General features: G+C 71.2%; 1 protein-coding gene across 2 annotated transcripts in view; it reads left to right on the forward strand.

Annotated features, from left to right (window-relative positions):
- Positions 1-24,972, forward strand: part of RGS12 (regulator of G protein signaling 12) — a 67,389-nt gene that overhangs the window by 40,009 nt on the left and 2,408 nt on the right. Inside the window, exons 5-17 of one of the 2 annotated variants that reach the window (XM_045834047.1) lie at positions 8,291-8,460; positions 8,820-8,912; positions 9,473-9,616; positions 10,286-10,465; positions 10,714-10,867; positions 12,442-12,518; positions 14,049-14,243; positions 14,538-14,611; positions 15,021-15,147; positions 16,806-16,902; positions 18,147-18,217; positions 18,507-18,660; positions 20,058-20,501. In XM_045834047.1, coding sequence (XP_045690003.1) covers positions 8,291-8,460; positions 8,820-8,912; positions 9,473-9,616; positions 10,286-10,465; positions 10,714-10,867; positions 12,442-12,518; positions 14,049-14,243; positions 14,538-14,611; positions 15,021-15,147; positions 16,806-16,902; positions 18,147-18,217; positions 18,507-18,660; positions 20,058-20,501 — 1,980 coding nt within the window. Of the gene's footprint in view, positions 1-8,290; positions 8,461-8,819; positions 8,913-9,472; positions 9,617-10,285; positions 10,466-10,713; positions 10,868-12,441; positions 12,519-14,048; positions 14,244-14,537; positions 14,612-15,020; positions 15,148-16,805; positions 16,903-18,146; positions 18,218-18,506; positions 18,661-20,057; positions 20,502-24,972 lie in introns of those variants that run through there. The other variant, XM_045834048.1, reaches the window with a different exon arrangement.

Below are 24,972 nucleotides of genomic sequence, written 5' to 3' on the forward strand. Positions count from 1 at the left end.
TTCTGAAGCGGGGACTCGGGGTGTCCGACGCCCACGCCCACTGGCACCTGCCAGGCTGTGGGTGTGGGGCCGTCGGCCCCGGCTCCTGGCTCTGGGGGGGCACCACCATGCGGCACCTCCCCTCGTGCCGGTCCCAGAGTCTCCCAGGGGCGCATCCCTGTCCTCGACTGTGGTCGGGACCTTTCCCTAGCCCGGCCCCCCCCCAGGCCGCAGCGTCTCCCCACCCCCTCCACCGAACTGAACCCTGCCGCTGCGCCTGCTGCTCCCTGGCCCGGCCCCTGGCCCGGCCCCGCTCCCTGACTGCTCCCAGCGGCCACGGGGCTGCGTCAGCACGTCCTTCCGCCCCGCTGGGCACTGCCACCCCACACCGGTCCCCCAGGACCCCTTAGGCACACGGGCCGTCCGGCTGCCTCGCTCAGCCTTGTCCTGCCACCGGCGCGCTGCCCCCTGGCCTGTGGCAGCCCCTCAGATAAGCCCGTGCTGACCGCCGGCCCTCGCACTGAGGGTCACCCTGGCTTCACTTCCTTCCGACGGCGCCACGAGGCCCGCTGTTTAAACCCTTTTCTGCGCCGTGGGTTTTGTTTGCTCCCCTGCTCCCTGGAAGGGGCACCCGCAGGGCGGCTCGGGCCTGTCCTCGTCACCCCGCACAGCACACGGCACAGAGGCATCGGCGAATGAACGGCTGCGTTGCGGCATTTGAGGGTGCGCCGACCTCGGCCGGAGCGCGGGACGGAGACCCGGGCGGGGCAAAGGGCTTCTTCCTTGGAGAGACGCTCCTGGCAGCGGAGCGGGCAGCCTGCCGCGCGCAGCGGCTGAGACGCAGAGGCAGCCGCGTCTGGCCGGCGGGCGCTCCTCTGCTCGGGCGTGGCCGGCCTCTCCCGGGCGGCGTCCGGCGTCCGGGCAGCGGGGCCTGCGCTCTGTCTCCCCACAGTGCTCACTACGCACCTCCTCTTAGCCGAGACACCCCACTTTGAAGCAGGCTGTGACTGCGTGCCATGAACTAACGAGCACTGGTCTCTGGTACTTCTGATAGTTGTTTAACATGGACACTTGGGCCTTTTTGAAACCAGAACGTCTGAGACAGGAGCTGAGCCTTTAATTCTTGTTTCTGAACGGAGGTGGGCTTTGATTGTAAAGGCGTGCCCCCCCCCCCGCTTTCGGCCAGCCCCTCCTCTCTTGGGGTGCAGCTGGAACCGGGAGGCAGGCCGCCACGTGCAGTGAGGCTCCTGGCCGGGTGGTGGCCGAGGAGCCCTGACCCGCCAGAGCCCGTGCGGCCGCGCCGGCTTTCGTCCTCGGGGGACACCTACCCTGGCTCCGTGCACTCGGGGCCGCGCCTGCTCCCACCCAGTCCCGGGAGCACAGAAGCGGGGAGACTCGCCCCTCGTGACCGGTCGCAGAGAGCCTGTGCCAGCATGTCAGGCTGCCCCGTGCGGCCTCAGGGGGACGGTTTGAGTTTGGGGCTCCCCTGCTCTGCGCACGGGGCTGCCCGAGGGGTGGGCACTTGGCCGCCCGCGCAGGGCGGAGGGCCCGGCGGGAGGCTGGACGGGTGGGGGCACTTGCCCTCCCACGGAGCGCGAGGGGGGCCCAGCACGGCCCCCGCCGCTCTCAGGCGGCCAGAGCGGGTCCGGACCTCGATGGCGTCGTTTGTAAAGGGGCTGGTGGGCCCGGTCACTGGTCTCCAGGCTCCGTTCTGAGGGGCGCTGTGGGGCCTCATCACCGGGAGGGCCTGGGGCTGCGCTGGCTGAGGGTCCGTCCCGTCTGTTCATGTCCGAGCCCAGTGTGGCCACCCCAGGACGGCCACCCTCGCCCTGGGGGTGCACTGTGAGGGGCCGCAGAGGCTCGGGCACCCGTGTGCCTGGGCTTTCTCGTTAGGGGACAGGGTGACACTTGTAGGGACTGCGGCAGGAAGGAGAGGCTTCGAAAGAGACCTGACCGGGCCGGTGACCCTGAGATCGGTCCCGGACGGGGGAGGGCAGCTGGGAAGGACATGGCCGAGGTGGCCGGGGCTCGGGCCCTGCTGTGTCCCGAGTCCACAGCCGAGTCCACAGCCGCGCCGTGGTGGCCAAAGACACGTCCGTGCTCCTCGGGAGCCGCGGGCCGCAGCGTCTCCGAGGGGGTTCCAGGCCTTCGGAGAACGTCACGTGCGTGAGTGTGTGAGGATGAGTGTGAGAGCATGATTGAGTGTGCGTGCGCGTGAGTGTGCTTGCATTAGGAGGAGGACTGGGGAGAGGGAGGGAGGAGGAGGAGGAGAGAGACCGGCGCGGTCAGCCGCAGCGCGCAGGCCGCCGGCGGCTCTGGCTGGGGGGGTGGGGCGCCCTGAGTTGCTCCCAGCCTCTTCCTGCGGGTTGAAACGCCCCCTGGTGGCAAGTTGCCCTGAACGGGGAGCAGGGCGGCGCTCTGGTGCATGGGGGGGGCGCTGTCCCAGCTTGGGACGCCCCGACCGCCCCCAGTGTGTTGGGCCGCGCCAGTGCTGTGCCCAGCCGAGCGCCGGCCCTGCCCCGCGTGGCCCCAGGTCCTCACGGCAACCGGGGGGCGGAGCCCGACCCTGCCGCCGCCGCCCCCACGCTCTGCGCTCCGCCGCGGCGCGGCCGCCAGGGGGCGTCCTCCGCTGCAGACCCCCAGGCCGGAAAGGACCGGGACAGAAGGGCAGGGCCGACGGAGACCACGCTCCACCCGCAGACCCCGGTCTGCGGCCGCCTTCTCGGAGATCGTTGTTGAGATCGACGTGACCCCTTTGCACCAGAGCTGCCAGCGGGCGGCGGTGGTCTGTGCCGCGGAGGCCGGCCGCCGCTCGGTAGCGCCTGCGGGGTCCCAGCTGCTTTCCTCGCCGGTACCTTCTAGCCCTCCTTCCTGACCGCGCGCGGTTCCTGGCGATCGCGCCGGTAGAAAAGGCTCGTTTCGTGTGTCTGAGGTGGAAAGGTGTTTAGACCGAAGGTACGGGGGAGACAGGAGGCCACGGCCCTCGTAATCAGTATAAAGAGCCGCAAGTATTTCCTTCTCTCCCCTCACCGTTGCTGGTGTAACAAGCCCAGCCACCGAGGGGAGCCGAGCGGCGGGAGGCCGGCCCCGTTCGTCTGGGGCGGGTGCCCCCGAGCGCAGCTTGTGCGGCGCGCTCGGCCGCCTGAATAATTCAGCTCCGCCGCGGCAGCAGGCTGAAGGCCCCGTGAATTATGCATGCGTCCTCCGGGGCGCTCCGGCTCGGCTCGCTGTGGGTCTCCTCCCGGGAGCCTGCGGGGGAGCTGCCTCTGCCGCCGGTGCCCGCGGCCCGGGAAGGGCCTCCTTGGGGAGCGAGCTAAGGAGCATGTCTCCGTGTGGGGCCCGAGCCTTTGCCCGCGGCCCCGGGGGCTGTGCCGGCTGAGCCTGGTATGGACTCGGAGGGGTGGTTTGCGGTGAATGGTTGGAAGTATTTGGTTAAATGGCATCACAGTGGCTCTTATCAGCTCCACCCAGGTAAAGTCCCTCGTGGTGTGTGCCTTGTGGTTGGCGGGGGCAGGCGGGCCCGGGCGGCCGTCAGGTATGTGCACGGGGCCTGTGGCCCACGGCCCCAGGAGGCGCCCGGGCCAGGCTGTCCGCGTCGCCCGTGCGTGGCCTGAGGCTGTGGTCTGGTGAGGTCGCCTGGTGGGACCACACGGGTGACGCCCGAGTTACAGAATCATCTAGAGCGTTTAGCACTGCGGCTCGCTACCTGCGACAGGCAGGCAGCCCACATGTGGGTCCCACCAGCGTGGGGGGGGCGGCTCTTGCGTCTTTCAGCAGACCCGAAACCGACCTCGGAGCTTTCTCACTGGGAAAGCATGTCTGAACTGGTCGGCTGGACGGGAAGGGACCCACAGCAGTGACGACCAAAACCGGGGAGTGTCCCCTGAGGCCGAGGTCGGTGGGGGCTGGGCACAGTCCCGCTGTGGGGTGCGCCGTGGTCGGAAAGCGGGCGCACGGCTTCCCCACGCACCTGACCCTGACGGGGAGTCGGGCTGTGGGGGGCGCCCGGGGCGTCCGTCTCCCGGCCTCGGAGTTAGGTGGGCATCCTGGCGTGGGAAGGCACTTCAAGTTCAAGTTCATCCCTCATAAACGAGCACCACTCTCCATGTGTCTGTGTCGAGAGCAGGTCCAGGGCGAGCCGAAGACCAGGGCCCCTGTGCATGTGTCCAGGGCCCAGGGGGGTGCTGGGCGGGTGTGGCCCACGTGGGCGGCTCCTGCCTTAGCCTCTCTGCAGGGGCTGGGCGCCTGCCACGTGACTGACTATCCGCAGCTCCTGCCGGGCTGTGCGGTCACAGACTTGGCTTGGGGGTCCCCGGAGGGGGAGCGGTCTGCCCCGGCAAGCTCTGGGCTGCGGCCATGCCTGTCCCAGGAGCCCTGGCTGTGGAGGGGGAGGTGGCCAGAGAGACGGCCGGAGTCACGGCCTCGCCCTCCTGGTCACTGTGCCCACTGCCCCCTCGGCGAGCGCCCCTGGTGCACGAGCAGAGGCCCAGAGAGCAGGCCCCAGGGCGTCTCGGTCAGAGACCGGACGCGTGTGGTCCGTTTCCGGAAGGGGGGCGAGGCGCTCCCTGGGGCGTGGCGGCGGAGGGGCCTGGCAGAGTGGACGGGCTCCTCTGTGGCCCTGCCCCCGCCGCCGCAGGGGGGTGGGGCAGGTGCTCCAGGCCACCCTGCTCGTCGTGGTGTTGGAACCCACACGCCTCGCGCCTGGGGCTGGGAGCTCCGACGCCCGCGATGGCGTGCGGCTGCGCTGGCTGCGGTCGGCGGCCTGTCCCCCTCCCTGGCCGGGGTCTAGCCGGCCTGTGGGGACAGAGCTCAGGGCTGCCCTCCCCTCCAGCCGGAGGGGCCTGCACGGGAGCAAGGTCTCTTCCCGACAGGCCCCTGGTTGTTGCTGTCCCCCAGGGCCCCATCCACACCGCTCCTGCCCCTGACCAGGCCGGCCCTCTTCCCTCCGCCGCAGGGCCTGTGCGCGGGCTGGGCCGTCCTGCAAGGCTGGGCCTGCTGCCCGGGGTCGGTCAGCTTCTGCTCGCCCCCCGGCTCCCAGTTCGGCCTTCATTGCCTCGGGGGTGGTGGAGGCGGTGGGGACAGTGGGGGCGGTGAACGTGTTGGTGCTGACACGACTTCTCCTTTTGGGAGACCCCCTTGTTCACCCATGTAAAAGGCACCTTTGCTGAGGTCCCGTCCACCGTGGTGTCGGGGGTTGGCTGTCGGGGTCGCCCCCGCCCCCGGGGGCGGGGCTGTCTCAGCCCCTGCTCCCCGACTGTCCCTGCTTCCCCTCCACTTTTTAAAACGTGGTCTTCTTGCTGGGGTGCAGTGGGCACACGACAGACACCGTGTCGGTGCCGGGTGTGATGGTGACCGGCGTCTGTGCCTGCTGCGGAATGGGCACCACAGTGAGTCGGGTGGACACCTGTCACCTCACCGAGTCACAGAAGTTTTTTTCTCGGGGTGGGACTTGCAAGATCTATTCTCGCAGCAACTTTCAGACGCGCCGCCGCTCAGTGTTACTGATGCTGTCGCCGTGCCGCACCCTTTGACCCCTCCCCCTCCCCCACCTGTGCCGACCACCGCCCCGTTGTCCGTGGGTCCCTGTGGTCCTTTACGGCTGTGCCTGTGTCCTCTGGCTCCTCCCTCAGACCCTTCGGGACACGGCCCCTTCGGGACACGGCCCCGTGTGCTGTTCTCGTGTCTTCCCGACTTCATTTCCCGCTGAAGCCCGCGGTCCGGTGGGGCTGAGTCCCGCCTGTCGGAAGGGACTGGGCACCTGACCGCTGACCGAGTGGCCCAGCGCCCGGCCCCAGGACGCGTGTCCCTGGCGCGCCGGCCAAGGGCCAGGGTGGGACTCGTGGGGCACCAGGCGGGGCTGCCCCCCCCACCGTCGCCCCGCTTTGCGCGGTCTCTCCGGCGTTCCCGCGTGGTGTCCCCGGGGACCCGCACGCTCGGCCCGGCCCGTTCGTGTCTCGGGAAGCGTGTCGTCCTCTGTGTCGTCGGTCACCAGCATCAGCGGCACGTTGTTCGCCCCTCGGCGCCCCGGTTCCTGGACGGACGTGGGGCCGGAGCTGGCCTCGACCCGGAGCGAGAGGGAGAGCACGTGTGTGAGAGTGAGAGCGTGAGTGTGCACGGGGGTGTTTGTGACGTGCTGTCGGCGTGTAAGACGCCCCGGCCTGGGAAGAGTCTCGGTGAGCGAGCGTCCGAGCCACCCTGAGGGCAGAGGCCCCGGGGGTGGGACCGCAGGTGCCGGGGAGGAAGTTTGCAGCATCTTCTGTGCCTTCGGAGGGACCGGCCGAGGGAACCTAAGGAGGGTTAGGGAGGGGGAGAGAGCGAGGTGGGATCCGGTTACCTACGGGGGTAGTAAGATCCGGCTCTCGGGGGCGGGGCCGGCCAGGGGAGGGGCTGGAAACGGGGGCACAGCTGGCCCTCTGTTGGAAGAAGGCGGACCCGGGGCGCGGCCGCCCGCCCTCCCCGCCCCCCAGGCCTGCGGGTGAGGGTTTGCGGTCCGAGGACCCCATGGGGCTACTTTTCGTGCGCGGCCCTGAGCCTGTGAAGTGCAGAGCGCTGCGGGGAGACGCCATGGGTCGGGGTTCTTGAAGCCAGGCGTCTCCAGGTGCTCCTGTGTGCCTGAGGCCCGGCCCGGCCCCTCCCGCCCTGCTGCCTGCGGCCCGGCAGTGCGGGCGGGGAGCTTTGCGCCGGTGGCCCCGCTGCACGTCGCAGCCCTCCCCAGGCTGGCGGGGGTGGCAGCCTGTCGCAGGAGCACCTCGCGCAGCACGGAAAAAGCAGCGTGCCCCCCGGTCCCGCGGGGCTTCCTGGGGCCTCCTGCGTCTTTCTGTGGCAGCTGAGGTCGGTCCGTCACCCCCTGCCCTTCTGTTCTCCGTCCGGGTCCGAATGCCGTCTGAGCCGTCTGGAGAAGGTGGCTCCCAGGCAGCACGTGGATCTGACGTGGTCGAGTGTCCGGTTCGGCTCCGCTGGCCCCAGAGGTCCCTGGAGGCCCCCGTCCCCTAGGTGGCGGGTCTGTGCCCGGGGCCCCCGCACAGCCCCCCAGCTGGGTGGCCCTCCTCTGGGGTTGTGGGCATGGCCTCTGCCCCCCCCCCCAGTCGTCAGCGTGTCTCGGGGGGGCTTCATCTGCAGGGGGGAGCCCCCTCTGCCCCACCAGGGCTTGGCAGGTCCCCACCCCCGCCAGTCTCCCCCCCTTTTGGTCCCTCGTCTCGGTAAGGCGCCCTTTAAACGTCGGGCTGCAGCCGGTTAACTAGTGGGCTGGACGCCTCCCCACGGCCGGCCCAGACGGCTCGCCACGCACCCGCCGCAGAGCACCAGGGACAGTGGGCACACGGAAGGGCACGCGGGGACACGCAGGGCGCACGCCGGTTCTCGGGGCAACCTCACGCCGAGAGGCCCTGCTGGCAGGCCGACCTCCGCCTGCGCCCCGCAGGTCTGGGGACGTCCTGGCGCTGTGTCTCTGTCGGGGACCGAGGAGGGCGCGCCCCCTTCCTGCCCGGCTGGCCACTGCCCCTCCCTCTCGGGTTTTGTGGGCCGGGCCTGCCCACTCGGGGACGGGGAGCCTAGGGTGCTGGCAGAGGGGGCGAGGGCGCCCCCTCCTCTTGGTGGCGGGAGACGACTCGGGGGCCCTGTGAAGGCAGCGGAGACCGCGGCGTCTCCGTTTGGAGTCTCTCTATTCAGTGCTGCCGTCCGTTTGGTTTTCCCTGCGTTTACGTTATTTTAGATTCTGCGGCCACAGTGGACGTTCGCTGTCGCACCTCGGTTTCGGGCGCTCGGTGCAGCAGCAGCCCTCCCGCGGCCCCTGCGCCACACGCTGGGCTGGGTGGGGGCGGCCTGCGGCTGGGCCGCGGGCCCGCTGCGCGGGCTGAAACACTGTGTTTGGACATCACGGCTGAGCGTTTCTCGCGGAGAGCAGCCCGGTGCAGAAAGGGCACACGTGTGAGGGCCCTGGCTTGGCCCACGGCCCGGTCCCGCCCTCCACACCGCCCACGGCGGCAGCCGCCCCGGACCTGCTGTGCCTCCGAGCCCCACGGGCAACTCCCTGGGGAGCCCCTGGCGGGGCAGCCCCGTCCCGCGTAGTTCTGGTCACCTCTTCCTGCTGAGCGTGCGCCCCGTGCGGCCGCCTGGGGTCGGGGTAGCCCCGTCCCGTGCTCTGTCCCATGCTCTGTCCCCAGAGCCACACCGGGCACGTCTTCGGTGCTCCCGGGGCGGGGAGGGCTGCCTGGGTGTGCACGCCAGAGATGACCCTCGACCAGGGCCCTGGGCCGCCGCCCGCGGGCCGGGGCGGGGACGGGCGTGCAGGTGAGGTCTGTGCCGCCCGCAGAGCTGAGCGGCGCCGACCTGAAGGGCTGCGTGAGCAACCACAGCCTGAGCAGCAATGCCAGCCTCCCCAGCGTGCAGAGCTGCCGGCGCCTGCGGGAGCGGAGAGTTGCCAGCTGGGCCGTGTCCTTCGAGCGTCTCCTGCAGGACCCGCTGGGTGTGCGGTACTTCTCGGTGAGTTGGGGGCCGCGGGGGGTCACGGCGCAGGCAGCCGCCGGGCGGGCGTCTCCTCACACTCGGGCCGAGGGGTCGGGGGGCACTCGGATCAGCCCCCGAGTTCCTGGTAACCACGTGGGGGGCCACGGGTGGTTCCCGCTGTCGGAGGGGCGCTCCGCTCTCAGGAGGACCGCTGCCAGTGCAGCGTGGCCCTCACGGGTGGGGCGCAGCTCGACCTGAGTGACCCCTCGGTGGGTGCACCGTGCACGGCGCCCCAGCCCCGGGCTCCGTGGCAGTGCAGCGGAGGGAGAGGCCGGCGGGAGGGCGGGCGGCCTCTGTCGGGCCGAGGTCGGGGGCTCACGCACTGTGTTTTCTAGGATTTTCTGAGGAAGGAGTTCAGCGAAGAGAACATCCTCTTCTGGCAGGCCTGCGAGTGTTTCAGCCATGTCCCCGCGCACGACAAGAAAGAGGTGCGTCTCTCCACGCAGGGGCAGGCCGGGCGTGGGGCGGTCTCGGGTGGGGCGGCCGTGGGGGATCGGGAGGGTGGGTGACAGCGCCTCCCCTGGCTTCCCGCGCCACCCTCCACACGGCGCTGCCCACAGACGCCCGCAGCCGGGCCCCGACAGCCGCGTCGGCCCTGGCCTGGCCCCTGCCTGCCGTGGCCGGGGGCCCCCCTCCCTTCGTGGGAGGCCACGTGTCAGCGTGTGCCCCCAGTGCTGCGCAGGCCCAGTTCCCACCTCCCAGAGACCACACACGTGCAGCGAGGCCCGCGGACACGGCTCGCGGGCCGAGGGGTGGCGCCGCCCGAGTCTCTGGGACACAGGCGTCACCGAGAGCGCCCAGGGAGGCGCTCGCTCGGGGAGGGTCCGTGCCGGCTTGAGCTCGTGCCAGCGCTCACTGGCCCCGAGACGCTGCGTCTCCAGAGCCTGGGGCCGTGTCAGGCGTGTGGGCACAGCAGCGAAGCACGCAGGAAACATGCGTGGAGGGCGCCTGCGGGCTGTGCGCCCGGCTCATCCACGTGTCCTGCCAGCTTTCCTACAGGGCCCGTGAGATCTTCAGCAAGTTCCTGTGCAGCAAAGCCACCACCCCGGTCAACATCGACAGCCAGGCCCAGCTGGCGGACGACACCCTCAGCGCCCCCCACCCCGACATGTTCAAGGAGCAGCAGCTCCAGGTGCCTCCACACCCTGTTTCGTGCAGGGGCTCTGGCCGCGGGCCGGGGGCGGAGACTCGGGTCCCAGACAGCGAGCTCCCAGCGCCACCAGGTGGGGAGGGGCGGAGCCTGTCTTCCCACTGGCTCCTGTGTCCAAATGCGGCCGGCAGCACCTCGGGGCCCAGGGGGGCGCGGACAAGCGGCTGCTGGGGCCTGCCCGTGTGCGCGCCTGTGTGAGAGCGCGGGCTCGAGGGGTCTGTGGCTGCAGGGCGTCGCGGTGGCGAGGGGCGCGCCTTGGACTTGGTGTCGCCTGGAGCGTGCGCCCCAGCGGCCTCTGCAGAGACGGCTTCTGCTGCCGGGTCGGGTGAGGCCAGTGGAAACCGGAGGAAGGCGTTCCCAGCGCAGTCCCCGCCCCCTTCTGCTCCCCAGCCGGTCTGGGCTCCTCCTCACCACGGGGCGCAGCGCCTCCAGGATCGCGCCGTGGCGCCGCCTCTGTGGAGCGGTTGGGAGTCGTGGGTTTTAAGTGTGGTAGACGAGAGACCGGCGTGCTGTGGAAGGGCGCGATCGCGTGTGAAGGAGCTCTGGAGAGTGGCACTGGGCCGGGCGGGCGGGGAAAGGGGCCGGTAGGTGTCTGTGGGTCCCTGCGCTCTGGCTACTTCTGGGGCCAACCGTGTGGCACTTACCCCGCAGATTTTCAACCTGATGAAGTTCGATAGCTACACGCGCTTCCTGAAGTCCCCGCTGTACCAGGAGTGCATCCTGGCGGAGGTGGAGGGCCGCTCCCTCCCCGACTCCCAGCAGGTGCCCAGCAGCCCGACCTCCAAGCACAGCGTCAGCTCGGACCACTCCAACGTGTCCACGCCAAAAAAGGTGCCGGCCTGCCGTGCCCCGCCCGGCCTCGGGGGCTCGCCCGGTGGGAAGCGAGCTGTGCCGCGTCAGGCCCTGCAGCCAATGAGCGCCGCGGGGGGGCGTGCACCTGCTGTGGGCGGGGCTGAGGCTGTGGGCGGGGCGGGCAGTCGGCACTCCCTGCAGCCCCGCCCCCACCTCCTGCCGCACCGCGTGCGGTGCCCCCGGCCTGAACCCCGGGTAACCACGCTCTGCTCTCCGTCTGACGACAGCTGAGCGGGAAATCGAGGTCGGGACGGTCCCTGAACGAGGACGCGGGGGACGAGGATGGCGAGAGGAGGCGGAAAGGGGCGTTCTTCTCCTGGTCCAGGGCCAGGAGCACGGGGCGGTCCCAGAGGAAGAAGGACCACGGCGACCACACCAACGGTTGGTGGCGTGCGGGGCGGGCGGCAGCGGGCAGGGCCGCAGGGTCTTCACACGCCCCCCTGCCGTCCCCTCCTCTCCCCCGTCCTGGCTGGAGCAGGAACGGGCGCTCAGGGGGGAATCGGGGAAATACAACCGAGTTTAGAAAAGAAAGCACCGCGCCTGCCGTTTGCCGCCCCCCCCATCCTCGTGGCCCTGCCTCGGTTTTTCCCTGCGCGCGTGCGGGGCCACACCCGCCTCCTCAGTGTTTGTGCTGCCCCCCCCCCCCCGTAGTCCGGCCGCTGAGCATTGGGGGAATTGTGGGTTCTGCGGTCGTCAGTCTCAGAGGCTGCCCGGCCTAGACGCTTTCCCCCAGGCTCTTTTTCTTTTCTGCTGCATCCCTGGGGAGCTGGCGTGACGGAGACGGGCTTGCTCCGGAGCCTCGGGCTCCTGGGCCAGGGCGCTGGTTGGTGGCGCTGGCGGGCCAGCGAGGCAGCCGCCGAAACGCACTGCAGAAGGGCTTGAAAGAGTCTTCCCCCCAGAGATTCTGGAAAATTCGAGGACTTCCCAGGAGACAGCCTGAGAGCTCCCGGGCTGTGGCCCTGAAGTTTAACTCGGGCCGTGACCCTGCCGGGGAGAGACAGGCACAGAGCAGCTCTGAGCCGCGGGCGGTGGGTGGGCATCTCCCCGCCTCCTCCCCGCGCCTGCGCAGCCTGCCTCGCTTGTCTGTCTCCCAGAAGGCGGCAGCAGCAGGGTGACGCCTGGGGCTGGGGACCCGTCATCCCCAGGCCACATCGTCCGTTCTCAGGGACAGGCAGACAGCGTAATAGACTTCAGGAGAGCGCCGCTGGGGCACGGCTGCCATGGAGCCAGGCGGGGCCTGGACCTCGGAGTGCCGGGGAGGTGGCCCGGGTCATCTCGTGTAGCCTGCCCACCCGCGCAGGGCCCCAGGTCCTGACCCTGGCACTGCCAGGGACTCAGGCGTGGTGGCCCGGGAGTCAGTGCTTTTGGAAGGTGGGCCAGCGGTTCAGGAGGGGCCTGCACCCGCCACACCCCCAGGCCCCGCACGGCAGCCTGCCTGGGGAGCAGAGCCCGCGCTGCCGAAGGGCCTTTCCAGACGCGTGTTTTCGCGGTTTCCGGCGTGGCCCGGGGTCGCAGTGGGTTCCGTTAGTGACAGCGGTGGCCGAGTGCTGGCTCGGGTGGGGGCTCTGCAGGAAGACGTGACGTGAGCCTTGGGCAGAGAGCAGGGACCGCCTGGGTTTGCCGCTGGCCGCGGGGGCAGTTTCTGTGTGGGCGGAGGGGCTGCGGGCCGGGCAGAGCTTCTGGATGAAACGGCGGGAGGAGGGGCCCCACCCCAGGGGCGCCTCCCTGTCTGCCGACCCGCCCGGGGCCTGCGGTGCGGCGCGTGCTAGGGGCGCGCCTGCACCCCCCTGAGGGGCAGCACCTCGGGAGCCTTCCGTTCTGCCCTCTGTGCTCGGCGTCCCTCGGCTCAGCCCAGGGGGCTGGGGGCGGGGGCGGCGGCCGTGAGTGAGCGAGGGGTCCCGGTGTCGAGCGGGGACACTGAAGCTCTGACACCGAGTCCCTGTGTTCCCCCCAAGACGCCCCGCACGCCAACGGAGGCCTGGGCCGCAGGGAGTCGCAGGGCTCCGTGTCCTCCGCCGGGAGCCTGGACCTGGTAAGTCCCCGCCTGCCCGGCCGCGGGGGTCCGCAGGCGCGGCTCCTCCCCGAGGGCCCGCGCGTCACAGCCTGACGGGGCCCCTGGGACCGGGCAAGGAGCCGCCCGGTAGGCCTGGGGGGCGCTTCTCGGCTCGGAAAACGTCTGTGGGTTCGTTTTTGGGGTCTTGTTCTCATTCGGTTACCTTTTTCTTGAACTCCCACTAACAAAGAAAAGCTTTGAAGGCGGGGGCTTTGTCCTTGTCTCACCGTTTGGATGTCCCGCGGACGCAGACGTCCCGGGGGCCGCCGGGAGGGCTCCTCCCCCGCCCCCTCCCCTGCCCCAGGAGGAGCCCGGCCCCATCCCCCCCTGCCCCCTGCCCCCCTGCCGCCGCCCGGAGCGTGTTCAGCCCCAGTTTGTGGCGAGGTGAGGGCAGGCGGGGAGCCGTGGGGTCGGACGTGCTGGCCTTAGGCTGTTGTCTGAGGCCCGATTGGGAGACCCTGGTTGCCGCCAGCTCCCCGGCCGCTGGGAGCCGGCCTCGAGCTGCCACCCCCGACAGACCGCCCTGCGCTCGGGCGTCTCGCGTGCGCGTCTGTGGGGACGGGCCGCTGGGGCCATTTTGTAACCAGTGTGCCACTGGCAAACTCGCTTCCCGAGCTGACGCAAGGGTGCAGGGGACGCTCAGTGTCCCTCGGAGACGGCGGCAGTGGAGTGACCCGCAGGGCGGCTCTGCGCTGGCTGGGGGGCGTTCCTGGTGAGGGAGTGAGGCTGCGACTCGGGCCCAGAGGGGGCGTCAGGAGAGCCCCCGGGGTGCACTGCCCGAGTGCTGCTGTGGCTGGCCCCTACGCGTCCTGCCCGCCCCGGAGCCCCTGCCTCTGTGCGCCCTGGCGCGGGGCGCGGTGCCGACTGGCAGTTTCCCGAGCTCTCGGCCTGGTGCATGGGCAGTGCAGACGGTCCCGTCACAGACGCTGCCGACAGGCAAGGCCCGCCCCCATCCACAGGTGCGCCTGGCAGGTGAGCCAGGCCACGCGCTGCCCGGGCAGAGGTGGTCAGCGCTCTCGGGGTGGGCCCGGCCGTGGGCTGCCCCCCCCCCGGCCGACAGGGCGTGCCCTCTGCCACCCGCCAAAGTGGGAGGGAGCCCCGCCTCCCCCGAGCCCCTCGCAGCCTCTGCCCGCCCGAAGGGCTTCCCAGGACCCTCGTCGCCCCGCCCAGCCTCCTTCCTCCCGACCTGTGGCCCATTGGGTCAGTCCGTTCCTCCCAGAGAGGCCTCGGGCCAGGTCCTGGGAGCTGGGCGAGGGCAGCTCAGGGTCACAGGGCGGCGATCGTGGCTCCAGAGAGTGAGTTGGGTAGCGGCCCCCCTCGCAGGCGTTGGCACCCTGGGACGGGGCGAGGCTGTGAGCCCAGCGTCTGGTCGGGAGAAACGTGTGCTGTTCCTGCGGGAACTCGGGGGCCCTGGAGCCGGTGTGGGCCTCCCTCGGCGCGTGGGAGCGACCTCTGCCCTCTGGGGCACCCTGCGTGCCCCCTGTAACCCCACGCCCCTCCCGCCCACAGTCAGAGGCCTGCAGGACCTTGGCGCCTGAGAGGGACAAGGCCACCAGGCACTGCTGTATCCAGCTGCCCGACGGGACGTCCTGCTCCGTGCCTGTCAGGGCGGGGCTGTCCATCAAGGAGGTGCTGTCCGGGCTCTGTGAGCGCCACGGCATCAGCGGGGCCGCCGTGGACCTCTTCCTGGTGGGCGGGGACAAGGTACGGGGCCGGGGGACCCGTCCAGGGGACCCGTCCGGGGGGCACTGGCCTGCGGGAGGGGGGGGCTGGTGAATCTGTCTTGTCTGAACCTGCCCTGTCACCCGCCTTCTCGGCCGTGGGGTGGGCTCCTTGTCTGAGCAGTTTGCCCCAGGCGTCCTGAGGGCCGGACTGCACTCGGGGGGTTCGCCCGCAGCTGCCCCTGCGCCCTGCGCAGCTGTGCGCCCGCGGCCCACAGGGAGCGCCGCCTGGCACCTGCGGCGCTGACCCCGCCCCCTCTCCCCCTGTGCCCCGCAGCCTCTGGTGCTGCAGCAGGACAGCAGCATCTTGGCGTCCAGGGACCTGCGCCTGGAGAAGCGCACCTTGTTCCGGTGAGAAAACCGCGGCTGCCGTTTTCACGATCCCCAGAGCCGCACGGTGTGCTGACAGCTGGCCCCGCCGTGGGGCGGGGGCGGGAGTAGCGGTCGCTCGCAGACCCAAGGGGCCAGAGGTTCGCTCTCCCTTCCGGCCCCTCGACCACGGTGGCGGCCCGGCAGGCTGGCCGCCCTGCAGGGGGCTCCCTCTTCGCCGGCCATGACGGCCCCTGTTCGTTTCCAAAGGGAGCCTCCGAGAACGCCCTGCAGGCTGGTTCCCCCCAGAACTGGGGGCGGGAGACCCCGGGGCGTTCAGGACTGGGGGGGCAGGCCGGGGACGCCCACTGTTCTGCTCGGGACGGAACTCCCCCGGAACCCCGACCTGGATTCGCAGCGGGCGTGTCCGTGTTTCTCCCTCCCCGGCCAGGCTGGATCTGGTTCCCATTAACCGGTCGGTGGGGCTCAAGGCCAAGCCCACCAAGCCCGTCACGGAGGTGCTTCGGCCCGTGGTGGCCAAGTACGGCCTGCACCTGAATGAGCTCGTGGCCAGGCTGGTGAGTGACGTGGGGCCTGCGGGGACCCAGGCGGCCACCGCCCCGGCTCCTCCCCGCGGTCTCATCCCGAGTAGGGGAGCCCTCACCTCCTCACACCTGGGCCGTTCCGGAGGGGCTGGGGCCGGGGCGGGGGCTGGGGCTGGGGCCGGGGCGGGGGCGGGGGCCGGGGCTGGGGCGGGGGCCGGGGTGGGCACCTGCGACGTGGCTTCGGAAAACCAAACGGGAGGAGAACAAAAAGCCTGGAAACAGGCCTGCTGTCTGCCAGTCCGAGCAGACGGCCTCTCCGCTCCTGCGCCCTGAGCCGCTGCCTCGGGCGCGTCCCCTCGTGGGGTCTCCCTGCCCCGTCCCCGTCCCGTCCCCGCCTGGGAGAGGCGCCCGTCTCTGGGGCGTTTCCAAGCAGGGCGGGGCCAGGGAGGGGCATGACGTGGGGTGGGGTGGGGAAGAGGGCACTTGGGGTGGAGAGGGAAGGGGCCTGGGCGTGAGCGGAGTCCCCGCCGCTGGGAGCAGAGGCGCGTGGGGGGCGCTGTCCCGGCCGGCGAGCGGGGGCCGAGACCCCGTCCACTTGAGAGTCTCTGCGTGCCTAGCGCACCGCGCCCACTCGCTTGGAAACACTGCGCCTCGAGATGGAGTCCACCTTGCGTCCTTGTTTCTTTAACGAGTGAACTTTATCGGGGCCGTGGTTTCACTGTCTCTAGAACTTGAACTTTCTTGGAAACGGACCCTAGAGTTGTTCACAGTCTTCGACGTGAGGGAGAGGGCTGTGCCGAGGTGTGCCCAGGCCCCCCGGGCGGAGCCGCAGCCCCTACCCTGCTCCGCAGGGAAGGTCGCCGAGCTGGAGCCCCGCGTGCTGGGCGGGGCTGGACGTCACTCCCAGCCCTCCTTCTGAGACCCCACGCTCTAGCTCACTGCCGCTGGGCCTCAGTTTCCCTGTCTGTAGAGTGGGTTGGTCAGGGCTGTTGTGGGACTCCCAGGCTGCCCAGTGGTCAGGCCGTGTCCCTGCCAGGAAGCGGCTCGGCCGCCTCAGGGCCCCCGGTTACCTGGCCTTCGGGGAGGCCGAGGGGCCGAGCCCCCAGCTCAGCCTTCCTCTGGGGCAGCGGCGGTGGGTCCTGCTCGGAAGGGGCTCTCCCCGCCGCACCCGCCTCAGCCCCACCCGGGACACTGCCTCTGAGTCAGGGCCCACGAGGAGGATGCCCACCCTGCTGCCCACGCTCACTCCCTGGCAGTGCCGGCCGGTCAGGGGGGTGGCGTTGAGGGTCCCCTCGTCCAGGTGTGAGTGGTCTAAGGCTTTCCGGCCTGGCCGACGTCATCTTGAGAATGTCGCATTTGCGCACCAGGAAGGGTGCCGCCCGTGCCGAGTGTTCTTCCACCCCCGCCCTGGTCTTGGCCTGGCAGAGGGAGGCCACCCGCTGTCACTCGGGGGGCGGAAGCGGCCCCAACACAGGGGCCCCAGAGCCCTCGTGCTCCAGGCCGCCGCCAGGGTGGGGACTCACTGTTCCTCGCCGGGGGCCTGTGCGAGGCCCTGTACCCCGTGGGCCCGCCCCGCCGGGGCTGTAGGGCCCAGGGTCGCCTGGCGTGTGACTCCCAGCCTGGGCCACGGGCAACTGTTCCGGAAAGTTCCGGTTTGGACGAGTTACTGAGTGCGCCGTCTCGGTCTCCAGAACGGGGAGAGAGAGCCGCTGGACCTCGGCGCCCCCATATCGAGTCTGGACGGACAGCGCGTGGTCTTGGAGGAGAAGGACCCCTCCAGGGGGAGAGGTGAGCGGGGCCCCCGGAAGCCCCAGGCCCACTGCCCGCCACAGAGGGCCTCACTGGGCTGCCACCCCCGTGCCCCGCACAGCCCTGGCCGAGCACAGCCGCACCAGGCCCCTGACTGGCCAGGAGGCCCGGGAGACGAGGGCCGCACCCTGGGAGCCACGTGCCCCCGAGAGCTGAGACCGCCCTGCGCCTCTATCCTCAGCTGGCGGGCCCTGCGGTGCCCCCGCCCCTCCCCCACGACTGCTCCGGGACTCAGCACCCCGGGCTGTGCCTCACCGCGGGGCAGGGGTGGGGGGAGGGGGGAGAGAACACGCTCTGTTCGTGGGAGCCGTCGCGTCCCCGTGAGCCAGGGACACAGTGCCGGAGCCTCGTGGGCTGGGGGCGTCTGCGGTCCGGTCCCCTGTCCCCTGTGTGTGGCCGACCGAGCCCTGCCCAGGGGCGCTGCCACGTCCGCCCCGAGGCCCTGGGGTCCCGCAGCCCAGCCCGGCCCGGCCCCCTCCCCGGCCCGGCCCCCTCCCCGCCCCTTCCGAGTGCTGCCTGCTGGTTCCCTGGGGGCGGAGGTGGCTCCATCAGATTTCCAGCGGCTGCTCAGCTCTCAGACGCCTCCGTCCCCGCCGGGGGCACGTGGTGCCGGCCTCCCCTCCTTAAAGCGGAGGCCCTCCTGGGCCAGCCTGGAGCACGCCGCCCTCGCCACCCTGGGCCTGCTCACCAGGCGGGCGGGTGGGGTGGGGCCTGGTGCCTCCTGCCAGGGCCCTGCCGGCTGGGCCGCCCCCCGGCCCCCTTGTGCACCGGTGAGTCTGCAGAGCAGCAGGCAGACCGCCGGGCGGGGTGTTTGTGCAGCCTTGGGGGGCGCGGCGGCCCTTCCTCCAGCTCAGCTGCGCCAGAGAGGGGTGGGCTTGGGGCCATGAGGGCCGTGGCGGCCAGAGGGCAGCCCTGACTCGGGGTGACAGCCGTGCGTGAAGTTACGTGACCCTGTCCTCCAGAGAGCGCTCACACGGAACAGTCCCTGAAACAGGCTTCTCCGTGCCTGGCCTCCGACGCACCCGAGCGAACGTGGTGGAGCCCCCACGTGCCCCCCCCCACACACACAGCATGTCCTGCCCCAGCGCCAGCAGAGGACGCTGGCCCTGTCCCTGGTCTGGCTCCGGGCGTCCAGCCTGTTTGGGCGGGTGGAGGAGGGGCCTGCCACGCCCCTGTCCACCCAGCTGTGTTCACCACGCCTGTGTCCCCGCCCCCGCCCGCAGATAAACAGAAAGGCACGCCCGTCAGGCAGAGCACCGTGGGGACCTCCGGCTCCAGAAATTTCTCGGCTACGGTAATTCCCCTGCCCGCCCGGTGCCCCACTCCCGCAGGCCAGCCGCATGCCCCTGCCCCCCCACCCCGTGAGCCCGTGAGTCGCCCTGCCTCTGGGGGTCCTCCGCGCCCCCCTGGGCGTGCTCCCGGGACCTGAGACTCGCCAGCTCGCCCGCGTGCAGTTCGAGTCTGGCAGCGACCGTCCCGCTGCCCTCGCGGGCCGGGACGCAGACCCCGCCGCTGTGCCCTGACGCCGGCTGCGTGTGGCCCCGTGTGCGGACTGTGAGTAGAGCCCTTTCCTTCCGATGCAGGGAGAGGAGAGGACGCTAGGCAAGTCTAACTCTATTAAAATAAAAGGAGAAAATGGAAAAAATGCTAGGGATCCCCGGCTTTCAAAGAGAGAAGAATCTATTGCAAAGATTGGGAAAAAAAAATATCAGAAAATTAATTTGGACGAAGCGGAGGGTACGTGCACTCTTTAACCTTGCCCGTTGCGTGGTGGCGACTGTGTCGGTGTTCTGGTGCGGACCTAGGGCGTCCTTGACTGGCGGCCGGGCTTCCGCCGTGCGGGAGTGGACCCCCGGTGTCCGCCTGGGGGGTCCCCCAGAGCCCCAGTTTTCAGGGTGAGAGCCGGGCCCGCAGGAGTCGGGGCGCACCCCAGTGGCGGGGGGTGGGCAGCACAGTGGTCCCCTCCGTCTGCGTCCCCAGCTGGGGTGGGGGCTCGGTTAGTGTCAGAGGGCCCTCAGCGGCAGGTGGGTGCCAGGGAGGCGGTGGCCAGCGGGGGCCCTGGCTCGCTGCCCTCTGCGAGGGGCCTGAGGGCTGCCCCTGCCGGGGCTGCGGGCGGGGAAGGAGGCACTGGGGACGAGCGGGGTGGCCTCGTTGTGGGCACGTCCTCCCCCTCTACAAGGCGCTCACGAAGGAGGGCACCAGAGCGGAGCCATGAGCGGTCGCTGTTGCCGGGGCCTGGGTCTGAGCGCAGGGGCGCTGCGGAGCGGCCGCCCCCGCCCCCCGCGCAGCACGCACAGCCCGCCCTCCGATCCGCAGACCCGCCAACCTGCCGTGGGGGCTGCGAGGGCGGGAGGGACCCCCCCCCCGCGCAGAAGTCTGTGCGTGTCCGAGACACATCAGGGTTTGGGATTGTCACACCCTTGTCCTTGCTCAAAAGCCGAGAGTGTCACGTGAACGCCAGAGAGCTCAGTTCAGGTGCCGCCCCCTGTGCACGGCGGCCGTGAGTTACAACTGAGAAGCCCCCGGGCGACTCCAGAGGCGCCGGCGTGGAAGCTGGAGGGACGCCGCCGGCCGGGAGGCCCCAGGAACGCGGGAGGCCCCAGGGCTGTGGGGCTTGGCGCCGTCGGGGCCGCCCTGAGTGAACGGCAGGCTCCAGAAGCCCGGGTTGGGGTGCCGCCACCGAGGCCCCGCCCACACGCTGCCCCTCCCCGGTGGAGGCAGGCTCCGCCCCCTGTGGCCCTGTCGCGCTGCAGCATCCGAGGGTCGCTCCCGTCGCCCTGCGGACGACCCAGGGCTGTCTGTGAAGGTCCCTGGGGGCGTGCTCCCGGGCACGTCAGCCCACGGGTCCCGGGTTTGGGGTGACTTGGGTCTGTACTTCACACCGCCTGGTTCCTGCGGAGCCATAGCGCTGTTCCGGATTGTTCTAGAAGCCCAGGCCTTCCCACAGTTCTGTGGGCAGAGGTGGCGGAGAGGCAGGTGCCTCCCGACCGCAGCCTGCAGGGGGGCGGGGCGGCAGGCGGGACGGGGGAGGGGGGAGCGGTGGCGGGGGCAGGCGGGACCGCGGAGCGGGAACCTGCACTGCCGGGCGTCCCGTGCACCCTCCGCAGCTCGGCCCGCGGGTTCTCTCCCCACAGCATTCTTCGAGCTCATTTCCAAAGCCCAGAGCAGCCGAGCAGACGACCAGCGCGGGCTGCTGAGGAAGGAAGACCTGGTGCTGCCCGAGTTCCTGCGCTTGCCTCCGGGCGCCGCGGCCAGCCCCGGCCCGGAGACCGGGCCCCGGCCCCGAGAGCCGAGGGGGCCTGCCCACGACCACCCCGACAGTCCGGCGACCAGCCCCAGCTCAGCCAACAGCCCTCCCTCCTGTACCCCCACAACCCCGACCACCCCTGCCACCCCCGAGACCCCCACGACCCCCACAGCCTACGCGCGGGACGTGGAGACCGGGGACGTCCAGACTGTGGAGGGCGAGCACGTGGCCGACCTGACGCTCACGGGGGAGGGGGACATCAGCAGCCCCAACAGCACTTTGCTGCCGCCGCCCCCCGCCCGGCAGGACGCGGCCGGGCCTCCCAGACCAGGTACCTCCGGGCTCGGTGCCCCCGCTCACCTTTGACTCCGTGCCGCTCCGCTTGTCCGCCCGGCTGTCCTCCCGGCTGTCCGCCTCGTCCCCAGTGAAAAAGACACAGCTGTGCTGGGTCCCCCCGCCCCACAATCGTCTAACGAGGTGTCTCCACGGCACTGTCCCCTCTCAGTCACCGTGGTTACGGGGGCTGCCCCGCGTTGTCTGCCAGGAGGGCGTGGGCCGCGGGAGCGGCCGGCGTGTGTCGGGATGGTCCCCGAGGGGCTCCACGCAGACACGCCTGGGCGGTGCGAGCACACTGAGCGCCTCCCCCCGGTCCTGGCCCGCAAGCAGGGCGCTGGGGACTTCCGGAAGTGTACGTGCCACCCTTAAAATGCGGAGAGCTAGCGTTTGTAGCGTTTGTCTCCAGACTGAAAAGAAAACGCTCTTGTTCTGGGAAGTGAACAAAGCGCAGGCGATGGAGCGGGACCGCGCTCTCGGACGCCGCAGCCGGTCCCGTGGGTGCCGGCCCTGCGTGCGCAGGCGCGGCTCAGGCGCCAGGACATTGGAGGGCTTTCTGGGCGGCGTGCTGACCTCGGATAGTCAAGGTTTTTCTCTGAACTTCCGCGAACACGGGTGTAGTGCGTTCCCGAGCTCGGTGAGGGGCGGCTGGCGGCAGGGACGCTTCCCGGGAGCCACGCGTTCGAGGCTGAGCGAGCCTCCCAGTCTCCCACCAGAGGGGCTTCCAGAAGCGGCTCCGCGCCGCCCGCACTGGCGCCGCAGTCGCGTGCGTCCCCGCCCCCACCTGCGGTGCGGACGAGGAGCCTGCGCAGCGTGCACTTCCAAGAGCCCCCAGCGGCCGCCCTTCTCCGCACGCTGGGTGACGCGTGGACACTTTCGGTCACTACCCATTCGCTGTCAGGGCGGTGGGGACACCCTTGCTCGGGCCCATCTGGGACCTGGTGGTAGCCTGGGTCCTGCCCCAGGGCCTGTGGCCGCACCTGCAGGGGGAGGCGGGCGCGGTCATTGCGCTCTGCAGGGGCACTCGCACGATGCGGAGGCGTGCGCGATGCAGGGCGGGGCGTGTCTTCCCTGGTCCCCGCGGAGACGGCGCCGCCGCCCGGCCGGGAGTAGCGGGCGTTTGCATGCGCGCCGCCCCCGCACACATCTGCGCGGACTGCCCTGCCCTCCCCTGGGGCCCGTGCGCAGTGTCCCCGTGTCTGAGTCTGTGTCCTTCCAGGGGAATAAACGCTGGAGCTCACCACCAGACTGGGTCGGAGCTTTCTTTCTCCTGCATGCTTACGTCCACTCTGGCAAACCGCGCGCGTGTTTTACTCCAGGGAAAATACTGCACAACTTCAGGGACTCGGTGGGTCTGCCCGAATGTAGTGGTTTCTTCACGTGGGCCGTTTGCTCAGCAGACGTGCTCACGCACCCTACCCGTGCTGGCAGAGTCGGCTGTGTGGGGGCCCGTGCGGGCTGGGGGGGGTGGCGGGAGGGGGCCGGGGCCTCCGCAGCCTGAGAACGAACACGGGCGCTCTGGGCGGGCAGGCCTCACCCGTCTGCTGTCCCCTGGGTAGGTGAGGCGGCTGGGCCGAGTTCTTCCGAGTCGTTGCCCGTGGGCCCGGGGCCGAGACTTTCCGGCTGCCCTGTGGCCAGTGGCTGCCTCTCAGCTCCTGCCTGCCTCTGCGGCCCCGTCGGTGCTGCCACTCCGGGCTCAGACTTCCCACCTAGCGACCGTCCACACGGGCCTCGTGCCATGGCCAGGCGCCCTCTCTTCCCTGGCTCCTCCCTCAGGGACACCAGAGCCCTCTGTGTTCTCGCTGTCCCTGACTCCCCTGACGTGGTGACAGCCATGCAGGAGCACAGGCGTTCCCAGCGCCCGGCAGGCTCCTCCCCACTGCCCTCGGCCCCAGCCCCCCACCCCAAGATGCCGCGGGCAGAGGGAGCCCTGAACCGTCCGCTCTCGGCAGTCCTGAGCAGGAGCTGCTGCCAGGAGGGGCCTCGGTGGGCGGGGACAGCAGCGTGGAGGCCCCCGAGTCGGGCTCCGTGCCAGGTGCAGTGCGTCGGGGAGCCGCTCGTCCTGGTCCTCAAAGCTTGTGTCGGCGGCAGCCACCTTGCGAGGAAGGGACTCGCCCCGGGAGCCCCGGGCAGGACGGGCTGCGCTGCTGGGGGCAGCGGGACCGTGTCTCTCGGCCTCACTCTGCCCCAGCGCGTGCCGGGAACGGGGCCTGAGCGTCCTGGTGCCTCGGTGGGCGGCCCCTCTGTCCGGGGTGACACGCACCGTGTGGTGGTGTCGCTGGGCCCCGCGGTCCCCACACCTCGGCCGTACGGGGGCCACACCGCTGACCCAGCCCGGCCGCGGGCCTGCCCTCGGTGGCCGAGGACCGAGGGCCCCGGAACGGGGCTTCTCAGAGAGGAGCAGGCTTTCTCTTCCTTTCTTTAAAAAGCACGTTTATTGGTTCAGAGAGGGAGGGACGTCGGCTGAGAGGGAAACGTCGACTCGCCGCCTCCCTGAGTGTCCTGACCGGGGGTGGAGCCCGCCGCGCAGGCCGGGGCGGGAAGCGTGTTCTCAGTGGGAGGGTGCGGGTTTCCGGGGCGGGGGGGGCGACCGGTGTGGCGGGGGCCAGCACGGCCGTGAGAGGCAGCCCTGGTTGTCTGGACCAGAACCCCCACCCCGGGAGTTTGTGGGTGTCCCCCGGCCTTTCCCGCCCTGGCCAGCACCAGGCAGGGTGGCGGCGTTGACTGTCCCCTGGTCCTGGCAAGTGAGGGTCGGGCTCTGACCGTCAGCCCCACGGGGCCGTGCGGAGGGCAGCGCCGGGCTCCCGGGCGTGCTCACGGGCTGGGGGAGACGCCTCCGCCGGCGCCAGCCTTCCGGCTGTGAGAGGCGCCCTGGGACTGCGTTTACGGGGGTGGGGGTGTCGGGGCCGGCTGTGGGCGGCCCGCGGTGCTGACGGGCAGCCTGGAGGCCCCTGGCCCGGCCACCCCCGCTTCGGTTCTGGGCGGGTTCACGGCCAGGCCCTCGCCTTGGCTCCCAGGACGGAGCATTCAGCCACAGCTCAGTCAAGTGTCGGGGCAGGGAACAGCGGGACGCTGGGGTGAGCTGCCCGGGTGGGAGAGGCTTTGCGAGGGGAGGTCCACAGCCCCTCCCCAGGGCCAGGGCCAGGGCCTGAACTCGCTCCAGCACGGCCCCTCCCTCCGCCCGCTGAGTGGGCCAGCCCAGGCCCCACCCCGCCCCGCCCCCAGGAAGCAGAGCCCCGCCTCCCCTGCAGCGGCCACTTGGCTGCCCTGGCGCGCAGGCCCACTCAGGGTCCCAGCTGAGCTCCCCCACCCTTCCGGAGGCCAGCCCCGGGGTGCCCCCTCCCCCTCAGCGCCTGAAGCTGTCCCCGGCGACCATCCACCCCTTAGCGACCACTCACACGGCCCTCCCGGCAGGAGGCCTGGCTCAGCTGTCCAGGCCCAGGTCCCCCCCAGGGGGGCGCAGGGGCGAGGAGAGGCTGCACACTGGGCGGGGCAGAGGCCGGCGTAGCCGTCCCGCGGTCACCCTCCCAGTGGGGCCCAGGGGACCGGAGCAGACGTGGGAGCCGGCACCGAGAAGGCCCTCGAACAGTGAAGGGCTGGCCCCGGGACGGATGACAGCCAGCCGGCAAAGGGAAGGGCCTCTCCAGGCCCTGGGCGCAGGGGGCGGCCCAGCAGGGCCCCTGGGGGGCGAGCTGCGCACAGGTGGGGTCCCCAGAACTGGGTCAGCGCCCAGTGGGGGGCTGCGGAGCCCCGGGGAGGAGGGCTCGGCCGGGCGGCCTGAGCAGAGGAGACAGGCCTGGGCTCCAGCCCCGCGTCTGGCGTTTGAGGGACGGGCGTGCGGGCGTGAGCGGGACCCTGCTCCCCGCGGGAGTGGTGGCCCCTCCCCGAGGAGCCCTGTGGAGCCCCCGCCGGGGAGGCCGGGTGGCGGCTGCTCTGGGCAGGCCGTGGCACGCGGCCGTGACGCCGGCCTGCCGCACGGGGCTGGGCCCCTGCCACTGAGTCACGGGCCTGGGGCTGCCGCCGACTCAGAAGGGCGAGTCCCGGCCAGGCGGGCGGGGCTGGGACCTCGGCCACCCTCCCAAGACCCGCACGTCCCAGCCTGTGCGCCAGCCACCCTGCCCCGGAGACGGGCATCTACCCACCCACCTCCCCGGGCGCCTGAGCCTGCTGAGCCCCTGAGCTCAGAAGGCCGGCAGCTGAGCCTGTGCCCCGCAGGCCTCTGTCTTCCCGGGGGTCCGTTTGGGGGGACAGGGGAGGGCCAGGCCCCCGAGCCCGTGTGGGGCCACAGGCCCGTGAGGGCTCCAGGCAGACGCCCAAATGGGGGCAGAGGGTCCGGGGCAGACCCCGCCCCTCCACACCCTGAAGCCGGGTCCAAGCCCAGCCCCCCCATCCCCCACCCTGCCTGCAGCCAGCGTTCGGGGCACGGGGGCCTGGTGACCGGCTGGGAGCAGAACGTTGGCCGCGTGACT

Source organism: Phyllostomus hastatus, unplaced genomic scaffold (genome assembly GCF_019186645.2).
Source record: "Phyllostomus hastatus isolate PE091 unplaced genomic scaffold, TTU_PhHast_1.1 phas_contig_196, whole genome shotgun sequence".
Classification (NCBI taxonomy): Eukaryota; Metazoa; Chordata; class Mammalia; order Chiroptera; family Phyllostomidae; genus Phyllostomus; species Phyllostomus hastatus.